This window comes from Spodoptera frugiperda, chromosome 22, assembly GCF_023101765.2.
Source record: "Spodoptera frugiperda isolate SF20-4 chromosome 22, AGI-APGP_CSIRO_Sfru_2.0, whole genome shotgun sequence".
NCBI classification, from domain to species: Eukaryota; Metazoa; Arthropoda; class Insecta; order Lepidoptera; family Noctuidae; genus Spodoptera; species Spodoptera frugiperda.
Genome location: NC_064233.1, coordinates 5108302 through 5120765, shown reverse-complemented (window position 1 = coordinate 5120765; position 12464 = coordinate 5108302). Strand labels below are relative to the sequence as shown.

At 39.4% G+C, this 12464-nt stretch overlaps 1 protein-coding gene across 7 annotated transcripts in view; it reads left to right on the top strand.

Annotated features, from left to right (window-relative positions):
- Positions 1-11881, top strand: part of LOC118279685 (cullin-1) — a 51560-nt gene extending 39679 nt beyond the window's left edge. For all 7 annotated transcript variants that reach the window (XM_050702347.1, XM_050702346.1, XM_050702344.1 and 4 more), the window contains exons 13-21: positions 1013-1120; positions 5833-5904; positions 6410-6562; positions 7519-7637; positions 8315-8435; positions 9164-9264; positions 10133-10238; positions 11005-11118; positions 11751-11881. In XM_050702347.1, coding sequence (XP_050558304.1) covers positions 1013-1120; positions 5833-5904; positions 6410-6562; positions 7519-7637; positions 8315-8435; positions 9164-9264; positions 10133-10238; positions 11005-11118; positions 11751-11831 — 975 coding nt within the window. In that variant the 3' untranslated portion in view covers positions 11832-11881. The remainder of the gene's footprint in view (positions 1-1012; positions 1121-5832; positions 5905-6409; positions 6563-7518; positions 7638-8314; positions 8436-9163; positions 9265-10132; positions 10239-11004; positions 11119-11750) is intronic.
- Positions 11882-12464: the final 583 nt, after the last annotated feature.

Below are 12464 nucleotides of genomic sequence, written 5' to 3'. Positions count from 1 at the left end.
GATTTGAATAATTCTTTTCGTAATAACTATCGTAAGACATACTAGATTAATTAAAAATCACGGTTTAAACACGTCAATTAATGGAGAAAAGCTACATCGCGCAACCTACATCCGCGTCTGCGCACGCTACTCATGATGAAAAGTCCCTCTGTGACTCGAAACTAGTAGAACTTAAATTGGTCGAGCTTTTCTCCATTAATGTACGTGAGTAAACCGTGATTTTTAGTTAATTCGCTCACGATCACGCTACTATTAATAGGAGATAAGCTGAGCGGGTGAAACTGTCTCATAGTAGCTACATAGTTTACTATATTTATTTATCTATGGAATAAATAAACGATGACATTAATTACTATGTTATCGGCTTACTCACGTAATTGTATGACGAGGAACTCAACTAGTTTCAAGCTATGCATGCGTAGCAGCGCGACAATCGCCGCGTCGTGTATCGCGGAATGCTGCTCATGAATATGAGCCTCTAGCATGGCTTGAAACTAGTCGAGTTCCTCGTCAAACAGTTACGTGAGTAACCCGATAACATAGTAATTAATTTAGTATGTTTCACGAAAGTTACAATAAAATCACAGTTTGTTTGTTTGAACGCACTGATCTCCACAACTGTCGTAGTGGCCCGGAGGTTTAAGTCGCCCGCTTCTCATGCAGGAGACCGTGGGTTCGAAACCTACCTAAAAGTAATAATAATAAGTACCAATGTGTTTTGCGAGTCATATGTACTTTCTAAGATTATTTAGACACCACTGGCAAATGGTGAAGGAAAACATCGCGAGGAAACCTGGGCTTATCATTTTTGATTATAAATAGCCAATCCGCATTGAGCGAGCGTGGTGATTAATGCTCAAACCTTTTCCGTGCGTGAAAAGGTCTTTGGTCAGCAGTGGCTATTTGTAGACTGTTGATGTGATGTTGTGATACTTATATATAAAGCTGAATAGTGTTAGTTTACTTTATTTGAATTACTATAAACGATAACATGACATATTGTGGTCCCCAGATGGTGGTATTCAAATACATCGAGGATAAGGACGTCTTCCAGAAGTTCTACAGCAAGATGCTCGCCAAGCGACTCGTGCAACACATGTCCGCCAGCGACGACGCAGAGGTATACTCGCATACACACACTACGCTACAAAATATTAAATCTAGAACTAAAAATACTACACCAGTACCCTTAGTACGAGTTTGATTAACGTTTAAAGTACAGTAGAAACTCTTTATTCGCGGGGTATGCGTTCCGTAAATATGCCGCGAATACAGAAACCGTGAATATGGAATGGTAATTTGTATGGGGTTACGTTAGGTTACGTTCCTAGATGACGAAATTAAGAAGCAAATAGTAGATAAAAAAAATGTTTAATTGAACTTTCTGAACCAACAGATTGCCTGATGATTATATTATTATCATAAGGTTTAGGTCACACGCCGAAAACGCTCTCGTTTCATTTTCGTTTAACGTAAAGCAAACTCGTACTAAGAGGTACAGCTTTATTCCGAAGCCGGGTCCGCAGCGTAACAATATTGTAACAAAACATATTTAGAAAACGTGTTAGGAAAATTGCCAATCAGGTGCTTTTCCAACAGAGATGTGCTATGCTACGTTGCTGTGAATGTGTTTGGCTTCCACCAATCATATTCATCGGCACACATAGTATAGCACTGGTGGAAACGGACTCAGCTGCTTTGTTTTTATATGGAAAGATGCGTGCTATGGATGGCGTCCCGATACGGCGCATACTCGAGCTGCACATCTTCCTAGCACAGATACATAGCTTAGTATCAGTGCAAACGGTCACAATGTTTCACAGCTTAGCTATTAGATCTTCATGACATAGCTACATAGCATAACTCTGGTGAAAAAGCACCAATAATATTGGTTTTGTTTCATTTTAAAATGGCCCGCCCCTATTTGGTTAATTTGTTATCCTGCTAGCTAACACGAAAACATGGCGCTGCGGACCCGGCTTAAGTCTCACCCACCCTCACGCTTTCACTCACTCACACACCTACACCCACACACTCATTCGACCTCAAACTAACACACACGCACTGTCTTACTTACACCCTCATCTTGTATTTTAATGCTTATACATAGTTAGTTTCATCTGTTTCATAAATTAATACCACAAGTATTTCACGGTAGTGAGAGGATGATACAAGCTTATTTCGCTTGCAAGCAAAGTCTTATACGTTTAATGTCATTGTCAAAGTGTGGTCTAGCCTTGTTGCTTCCTGTTCTATACTAAGGAAATTAAGGGTTGAACTCCGGAAGTATGTTTTCAAGGGGCTCTTAACCCGCCGTGTGCCAAAAACATGGATTCATGTGAGACATAGTGTATTTTCTATTGTGATTTATGTACAAGGGGTTAAATGAAACCGCTATATACGGAACTAAAGTTGGACTATGTTGAACTATGGGTGGAGCTAGTGGTCCCACGACCAAGGTTTCAATATTGTTATTGAGTTGGTGGACCTTAACTAAATAGATGTAACGATCCCATAGCACGATCCCAACGCCATTTGTCAAGCCTGAAGACAACTTATTGTTTTTTTTATATATATTTTGTGCTTTGGTTTGTTACATCAATCTTCGTCATGAACACCTTGAATAGGCCGGCTTTGTGGAAAGGGAGATTTTGTACGTGCGCACGTGCGAACAGTTTGCACTGTTTGCAAACAGTGCAAGCAAATCTGTTTTTAGTTTGCGAATTTCTCGAAGGCGTTTAATTTGGCCACTTCTTTATGAGTCTATTAACAACTCTCACTCACTCTTAAGCATCTTATTAAGCTGCTTAGAATACTATGGACAACTGTCAATTGACGGGCACAAGATATGCTATCTATCTACTATTTTTTATGATAGTACATACTAGAGTTCCTCAAGGCTGCATCTTGTCACCAATGCTATTTTCGTTATGTAAAGTACCACTCGTCAGGCTCGCATTAGTACTTTATGATCTTTTACTGTGCGAAAAAGTGGGACGAAGATATAATTTAAAAAAATTATTCTAATTTGGAGAAACATATTTAACATCTGGTTTCTAGTTGGCTCCGTAGACAATTTCAGACTTACTTCTTAATCCACGATAAGATCGGTATAAAACAGCATTTTCAAACGTCGAGAAGGCACTTCTACTTCACTAGAGCGTCTTATAATGCAAGAGAAAGTGGAAGGCACAAAAACGAAGCGCAGGCTCACCAATTCTTTGAATAAAACTGCACTCAATAAATAGCCTTCCAAAACACATATAAGAAACTGCTGTGCGAGAGACATTTTGTTAAACTAGTCTTAAAGATAAGAGAAAATAATCACAGAGGCGATCTTATCAGAAAAGAAAAGAAACATTTTAATGTTTTATACTGTGGCGACACATGACAAGTGACAGATGACAGAAGTCGCATGTAGACTATCGACGACCAAATCGCACATGTGAAATTTACATGCGAATAAACATGGATAGAAAATCCCAACGAACAACAGTTGGGCAGAAAGCCTTCCAGGCACGATCACCTCGCCTGGTCGGAGGATCCTCCTATTCATAGGGAACTTTACTCTCTATTCGCTAAAATACCATCAAATTTAGCATTTTTTATCTATCTCTGGAGGACTAAGATGATATTTTTTTCGCAAATTTCCTGTACAAAATTCGCCAATTAATTAATAGTTTGTTTGTCAAATCAATTCTCAATAAATTTCTAGGTGCCCTATTTAATAGACTTGGTCGGTCACGTGAATGACTTCAATGCGTTTTTGCTTCGCATATATAAGTGGCACGGCTATTTGCGAAACTACGATGATTTTTATTCGGTTGAGGTTAGTGTTTTTCTTTTTTTGTTTTTTTCTCCCCTTAATTATATCGCGGTCTTGCAAATTTTGTGCATGCATTTTATTGCTTCCTAGGGTCGGTGTTTGCTAGTGTAGTTTTGCGTCGGAAGGCATCCAAGGCGAAGCATTTTAAAGCAAAAATCCAGTTATTAACATGACAATGCTGCGCATTCTTTTTCTGTCCATTTTAAAGGCTGGCAACGCACTTGTGAATATTCTGGTGTTGCTCGAGTCTTAAGAGATTCAAGGCCCCCGATTCAGTAAAAAATATTCTCCAAATATTTCTACAAACTAAAGTGTGGTATGAGGTTTAGAGTTAAAGTGGAATTGTGATGTTAATAATTTGATTTTCGCTTCGCTATCATTCTAGTCTGCGCTGCTATATTTCATTTAAGTCTCGGGCGACGCTATGTAAAGAAGGGTCAGGTTGAATGGCTTTTAGGTGTAAAGGATTTTGCTAAGGGCTGTTATTATTTTTTCTATCTGTTTACTATTATTGTACTTCCGTATTAGAGTGATTATCTACCAGATATGTGCTATGGTACGTAGCTGTGGATGCGTTTGGCTTCCACCGATCATATTCATTAGTAAACGTAGCTTAGCACTGGTGAAAACGGTCTCAGCTATGTATTTTTTTTTTATATGGAAAGTTGAATGCTATGGATGGAGTCTCTACTATCGATACATCGCATACTCGAGCTGCGAATCTTCCTCGTGCGGCGTTTCATCTTCATAGCATATCTTACATAGCTTAGTATCAGTGGAAATGGTCACATAGTTTCACAGCTTAGCTATTCTATTCCTGCGAAACTTTGGCCACCTTTGGTCTTGCATACTCCATATGCTATCAAGATAATTATCAGATAGCTGAAATAAACAAATCATGGATAAGACGGAATGTATAAACGTTCACTTCCTTGATTCTGAAAGAGTGAAGGCCACAAAGTAACCAACATTGCTGATCAAAGAAGAGATAGATGGGTGTCTTCTTACGTGCCCGTAAGAAGACATTGTGCTGATTTCTGCTTATTTGGAATAAGGTATTACCACTGATTGGTCTCTTCTCTTTTTTACTCGTCGGAAGATCGTTCTGGTAAGACCTTCAAACCCATAACAAAGAGCGTATTCCTCTTTAAAAAGGCTGTTAATAGTCTTGTGATACTTCTAGTGTTCCTGGTGTTGCGAATCTTCAGATGGCGTTGATCGTTTACCATCAGGTGATCCGTAGACTCGTATCGTATTAGGTAAAGTCTTTGACTGCCAATAGAAAACTGTTGAAGGCAAATCCTCCGCTAACGTCGGTCACCGGTGACCACCACGGCGTTCAATGTGTTAATGGACGTATGGGTGCTACCACGATACCACGAATGAGTTTATCTCCAGGATCTATTGTCCAAAAACTATTTGCTAATATGCAGTAAGTGGACATTAAATTTTTACTGCTACAGTGAGGACAGGGTTGTCAAATCGTGACCATTACCAAATATTATAGACAGTAGTAGTAGTATTGTTGGAGGTTTAAGACCCTGCCCGCTCCTCGTGCATGAGTGCGGATTTGAAACCTACCGACTGCAAGTACCAATGTGACTTTTTCCGAGTTACATGTACTTTCTAAGATTATTATGACACCACTGACAAACGGTGCGGGAAAACATCGTGATTAAACCTGGGCTTATATTTTGTTATTATAAGTTTGAAATCGCCAACCCGCATTGAGCAAGCGTGGCGATTAATGCTCAGACACTTCTTGATGCGAGAAGAGGCTTTGGGCAACAGTGGCCACTATTACTATTTATTTATTTAATTCAAAAGTTACAACGATTCTTTTGATGTGATAGACAAGTATTTATATTACAAACTCAGCTTTGCACGAAACTGAATGTGCCTTAAATCGATCGTACCGCCACCTAGTGAATGCGAAAACATTATTATTACCTACGTTTTTTTTTAAATGATGTGATTTTTAATAATTGTTTTTATTCTGTCCACAGGCCTCCATGATCTCAAAATTAAAGCAAGCGTGCGGTTTCGAGTACACAAGCAAACTACAAAGGATGTTCCAGGTATGTTTAATTAGTATAATCATATTTTAGAGAGTAAATAAGATAATCATAATTATGACAGATTATTGCAAGCACTGTTATTTCTGGATAGAAATCTCTTGAAGATATGAGACTATCAATATCGATTTGCGTGCAAACTTCGCTTGTCATTGTTAAATTAAATTAGCAATGTTGTGATAGAAATAATTGATCTTTCACACTCTGATTTTGATGTCACACAATTACTAAGAAAAGAAACATGAAATAGTGACAAATAACGTTAAATAACATTACTGCCTAATTCTTTACCTAACACATTCATCAAGTCTTTGGACCATCAAAATGCTTTTTGAATAGTTCTCTTCTTAAAAGCTTTAAACAGAGAGGAATGGTTAGGAGGGTATGGAGGCCATAGCCCTGCAGTGGAACGATTATAGCTGAAATCTAAATCTAATTTCTTCTATTTTTCGGGTTAAAAGTTACATCTTACTGCTAATTTACTTAATTACTTTTCTCTACTTTCCAGGACATAGGTGTCTCGAAGGACCTAAACGAGAACTTCCGCAAACACATGTCGAACAGCTGCGAGCAGCCGCTGCACATCGACTTCAGCATCCAGGTCCTGTCCTCGGGATCCTGGCCCTTCCAACAGTCTTCCAGCTTCCAGCTGCCTACTGAAGTAAGTTAAAAGATGTATATCTATACTAATATTATATAGCTGAAGAGTTTGTTTGATTGTTTGTTTGTCTGAACGCGCTAATCTCCGGAAATACTGGTCCGATTTGAATAATTCTTTTTGTGTTGAATAGTGCATTTATCGAGGAAGGCTATAGGCTATAAAACATCACGCTATGACCAAAAGGAGCCAAGCAGAACGGGTGAAACCGCGCGGAAGTAGCTAGTTGTTTATACTAGTGATTGGTTGCGTTATACATGAGAAATAATAAAATTTTAACGGATTTCCAAAATAGGAGATTCTCAATTTATTGAGATATCTACAGGAAAAAGCATTGCTGGGTTTATTTCGGGTTTTCGAAAATTTCTCAGTAGTACTAGCACGAAGTCTAGAATTGTGTCCAGTAATAGCAAGTCTCATCACCGATTACATGGGACTTATAACATAAATGGTGATAAGTGGGTGTACATTGTGCAGTGGCATTACGTGTCAATGTGCAGGTGCACCTCTGGTTACCCCTTTGGGAATAGAAGCGTTATAGATAGTAAGTTGCAACCTCAATTGTCAGAATAAGCGAAATTTCAGTCCCGTGGCATTATTAGTTCTTATCAAAAATTGATCTTACAATATCTGTATAACTTGCATTTACTAGACTGCCTCTTTGGCCGAGTGATTGCAATTGCGACTGCCGGGCAAGGGGTCTCGGGTTCGATTCCCGGGTCGGGCGAAGTATTACTCAGCTTTTTTCGGATTTTCGAAAATTTCTCAGTAGTAGCATGGAGTCTGGAAATGTGCCCGGTATATGGCAATAGGCTCACCACCTATTACATGGGACTTACAACATAAATTGTGAAATGTAGATTGGCATTATGTGCCATAATGTACACCTCTGCCTACCCCTTCGGGGATTAAAGGCGTGACGTTATAAAAATAATAAAAAAAAAAACTTTATATTTCAGTTGGAGCGGTCAGTGCACAGGTTTACGACGTTCTACTCGTCGCAGCACTCGGGCCGCAAACTGAACTGGCTCTACAACATGAGCAAGGGGGAACTCGTCACTAACTGCTTCAAAAACAGGTCTGTGTTGTTGTTAATCGAGTATTACTTTCCAGTAGTATACATTATAATGTTTATCTAAAGTGAGTGAAACATCATACAGTGCTATAGTAATTAGTGGTGGCGCGAACTACCACCACCGCCAGATTGGTTACGCAACCATGCGGACACCAAGTGATTAACTCTATAGACCTTTTTTTTATGGAACATGCCGTAAACGAGCAGACGGATCACCTGTGATGGTAAAGCAATCGCCGCAGCCCATGGACACCCGAAATACCAGAGGCGTTACAAGTACGTTGGCGGCCTTTTGGGGGGTTAGGAATTTAATGGTTGTTGGGAAATCGGCGATTGGGAAGGAGGTAATTGCGTCTCCAGTAACCTCACTCACAACGAAACACAACGTAAGCGTTGTTTCACGTCGGTTTTCCGTGAGGCCATGGTATCACTCCGGTTGAGTCGGACCATTTGTGCCGAAGCATGGCTCTTCCACACTTCTGGTATTACATTACCCAATATATACCCTTCTACTAACAATACGCTGCGCAATCATGCGAACACCAGGTGATTAGCTCTCTGTCTGGCTATATACATTTTGTTGATATTGCCGACTAGTTGGTCGCCATGATGTTCCGATGAAATATATCCCGTACCTAACAAAGACTATCAAATATTAACTATTCCCCGTTATATTCCAGATACACACTGCAGGCGAGCACGTTCCAGATGGCAGTACTGCTGCAGTACAACGACAACACCGCCTGGACCGTCAGCCAGCTCGAACAACACACTGGGATCAAGGGCGATTTCCTCATACAGGTGTGTAATTACACTGGCAGTCATAGAAGAGTTACTTGTCGTTAGTTCATTCTAATTGTAACTGTAACTCTACGCTTTGGAACGAGCAAATAGCTTCACTAGAGGACTGACCAACAGACAGACATTTGTTGTTTTTTTTAAATATTGTAATATTTGCTTTGACGTTCATAAGTGCCTTCCTGATCTGAAATAAATAAGTTTGGACTTTGAACTAGTTTCTGCCCGCGACTTCGGAGGCGCAATCCAGTTTCCATAGGATTTTCGGAAATTTTTTGGATAATATCCTACGTCTATCTCCTGGTTCTAAGCTCCACATTAACTTTTAACTTTAGTCGTTTTTGAGTTATAGTTTTACTAAAACAACTTTCTTTTATTGTTATCAAACAAACGTATATCAGAAATCGTCTTTTAAATTTCCGAAAGGAGAAGTAAAGGTGCACAATTGCACATATAAGATGTAAGCCCGCTTATTGTAATCTACAATTATGTTTTTAAATCCTATGTTATGAGAGATTGCCATATATAGGGGTCGATACTTCATGATATTTCTTTTCTCGAACTTGTAACTGAAGTTGAAATAATAATTCTTAGGCTTGTGTGATGTGATGTGAAACTTACTATATAATGTTTATTCTCTTGAAAAATTTACTAAGAAATAAATTAATATCATTTTCGATCTTCTGATCAAACTCTCGCTAGCTATATTTAATTACTAATATTTGTTCCAGGTGCTTCAAATCCTGTTGAAAGCGAAACTGCTGATCTGCCAGGACGACGAGTCTGAACTCTCCGAATCTTCCGTCGTCGAACTCTTTGTAGGATATAAGAAGTGAGTAGTTTTCGTATAATGTAATAATTGTTTCCCAATAAAGTAGGTGAGACACGTATATTTAAAGTGACTACACGGTTGGTGCAATGGCTGGGCAACCGGCTGCCGCATAACGTGTAGCGGGATCGATTTCTGCATGTAACAACTCTTTGGAGTCACTAAAGGACTGACCGACAAACAGACATTTTGTTTCCTTTATAATGTAATATTTACTTTGACGGTCAAAAGTGCCTTCCCCGTCTATTTGAAATAAATAATTTTGACTTTGATTTTGACTTTGTGTGATCCACAAATTGTTGTTTTGGGTCTGGATGTCAAGTGTGTGTGAACTTGTATGTTTGTAAACACACCTACGATACAGGAGAAATATCACAGCGTGGGGCAACGCTTTTGTTTTTTTTTTTTTTAATGTAATCAAAACACTGCTTAACCATACAAGTGTGATAATTCTGATTTGTCTGCTCTTAAACATCCACCCGAATTTACTCCAGTTCATCCGTGACCATGGCGCTTGCAACAGGGCCGAAATATCGGAAACTCATAGACATGAGTAAACATGGTAAATATTCATGGTGGATATCCCACCCACACGCACGAAGCGCTTCGCTTCAAGCTTCCTAGTGCGAACTGCTAGGGAGTGGAACTCCTTGCCGGAGTCTGTGTTTCCTGATGGGTATAACCTGGGTGTCTTCAAAGCCCGACTGAATAGGTTGCTTATGGGCAGACGTGCTCCATCGTGGGCCGCATCATCACTTACCATCAGGCGAGATACCTAGCGGCCAAACGTCGGCCAACTTAACATAAAAAAAATATCCCGTCTCAAGTTCTAATGAAAGTGTGATATATTATGTTATGGTAATGTTTACAGCAAAAAACTCCGCGTGAACATAAACATCCCTCTGAAGACGGAGTTGAAGGTGGAACAGGAGGCCACGCACAAACACATCGAGGAGGACAGGAAGATGCTCATACAGGTACATAATTATTATATTAAAACTAGCTACTTCCGCGCGGTTTCACCCGCTCTGCTCGGTTCCTATTAATCGTAGCGTGATGTTTTATAGCCTATAACCTTCCTCGATAAATGCGCTATCCAACACAAAAATAATTATTTAAATCGGACCAGTAGTTCCTGAGATTAGCGCGTTCAAACAAACAAACAAACAAACTCTTCAGCTTTATAATATTTGTATAGATTTTCACTATTTCACAAAGCAATGCAGAATACATTTGTCAACACTCCAACTTTTCGTTAGTGGGGTAGCTTTGTAAGAGTCGGCTACAAATTCCAGATTACAAATTCTGTACTTGACAGACCCAGCAGTAGCATTCCCTTTTAACCATTTAAATTGCGATCTCCAACCCGCCTGCCAAATGCGGAGATCATAACAAACCATGGTTCATTGCACATTGGACGAACATGATGAATTACTAAATATGTCAAGCATTCGTTCGTCAACTTTTACGAAATAATTGTTTCGTCTAATTAGCAAATCTTTCACCCAACCTTCTATTCACACCGGAGCTGCGGACCGCCTAGTGGGTTACTGGGTCTCCGGCTTGAAAAGCACGAATAGGAACGGGGTGGTTTTTAGTTAGTAAGAGTCTGACACTCCCTCCGCCTCGCTCAAGGCGAGAGAAGTCATTGGATGATTTTGCCCCCCAAAAAAAGCCTTCTATTCGCAAACATAGGAACTATATATAAACTTCTTGTTCTAATAAATATGGTATTGTTCACAGGCGGCCATAGTGAGGATAATGAAGACACGTAAAACGTTGAAACACCAGCACTTAGTGGTGGAGGTATTGAACCAGCTGTCCTCGCGCTTCAAGCCCCGAGTTCCAGTCATCAAGGTACATATAATATACATTATATTACACCTTATTATCTAGATAAACGATGAAGGAAAACGTCGTGAGGAAACCAGGGGGCCTACTCCGGTTCTCGAATCCGGAGTTTCGTTGAATTTTCGTCCGTAGGTTTCATTGATTTACTAATGAAATTACTTAAAATAACGTTTTATTTTTAATTTCATACCAAAACCTATTTATTTATCTTCATTTCATTCGTTCATTTTTGTTCACGAATGATCGCAATAAATAGAATTGTAGTATGCAATCTGCGAAGTTTCGGACGAAACTTCGTTTTTCGTTGAATTAGAGTAGGCCCCTTGCACTTGAGCAAACGTGATGACTAATGCTCAAACCTTCTCCGTGCGAGAAAAGGCCTTTGGTCAGCAGTGGCCACTTCTATATAAGCTATTGATGTGTGTCCTATCTAGAGGGATGGACAGAGGTTAGGTTATGTGATCTACAAATAGTTGTTTCGGGTCTGAGTATCATGTGTATGTGAACTTGTTTTTTTTTAACGCACCCACGACACAGGAGACAATCCCAGTGAGCGGCAATGTTTTTTTTATATATGTTCCATTCCTATACTACCTTTATAATAAATAGGTAAATAATATATTTTTTATGTTTTCCAGAAATGCATCGACATACTGATCGAGAAAGAGTACCTAGAACGCACGGAGGGCGAGAAGGACACATACAGCTACCTAGCATGATTGCGCCGCGATATATGTAATAAATGATATATAAACAATATTATGTAATCTGTATGCCTTTCATTTTTACCCTTATATATCGGTTATACCATATAAAGGTGATAATAGATCTTGATCTCTCAAATTGCTGTTGAAAAATTACGACTTGATACATACTTTTACGTGGAAAGCTATGCTTCGGCATGGATGGGTCGGTTCAACCGTACTAATACCACGGCCTCATAGGAAACTCCGCGAGAAATAACAATTTGTGGATTACGTAAATAATTGATCAGTGGGATAATAGGATCCAAGATAATGACTGAGCTGTCGGATCGTCCAGTCACTGCGCCAATCGTGACAAATTCTTCGACGGACATACAAAACTGTCTATTTCTTGGAACATAAAACTTTTTTTTTTAAAAAAAAGAAGGGGTCTTTAATTTACTTTACCGCCTCCAATTTTTTAAGTCAATTTATATCTAGTCAGTTAATATCTGTCTGAAAAATACTATGCTGAAAACCGCAACAAAAGCGAGATAATCTGGCACAAACAGATACATACAGTGCCGGCGTTAGGGGGGGGGGGGGTTTCATCGCCTTGGGCGATGGCCCAGGGCGACAAATTCTGGGGGGCGCCCAAAAAATTAAAAA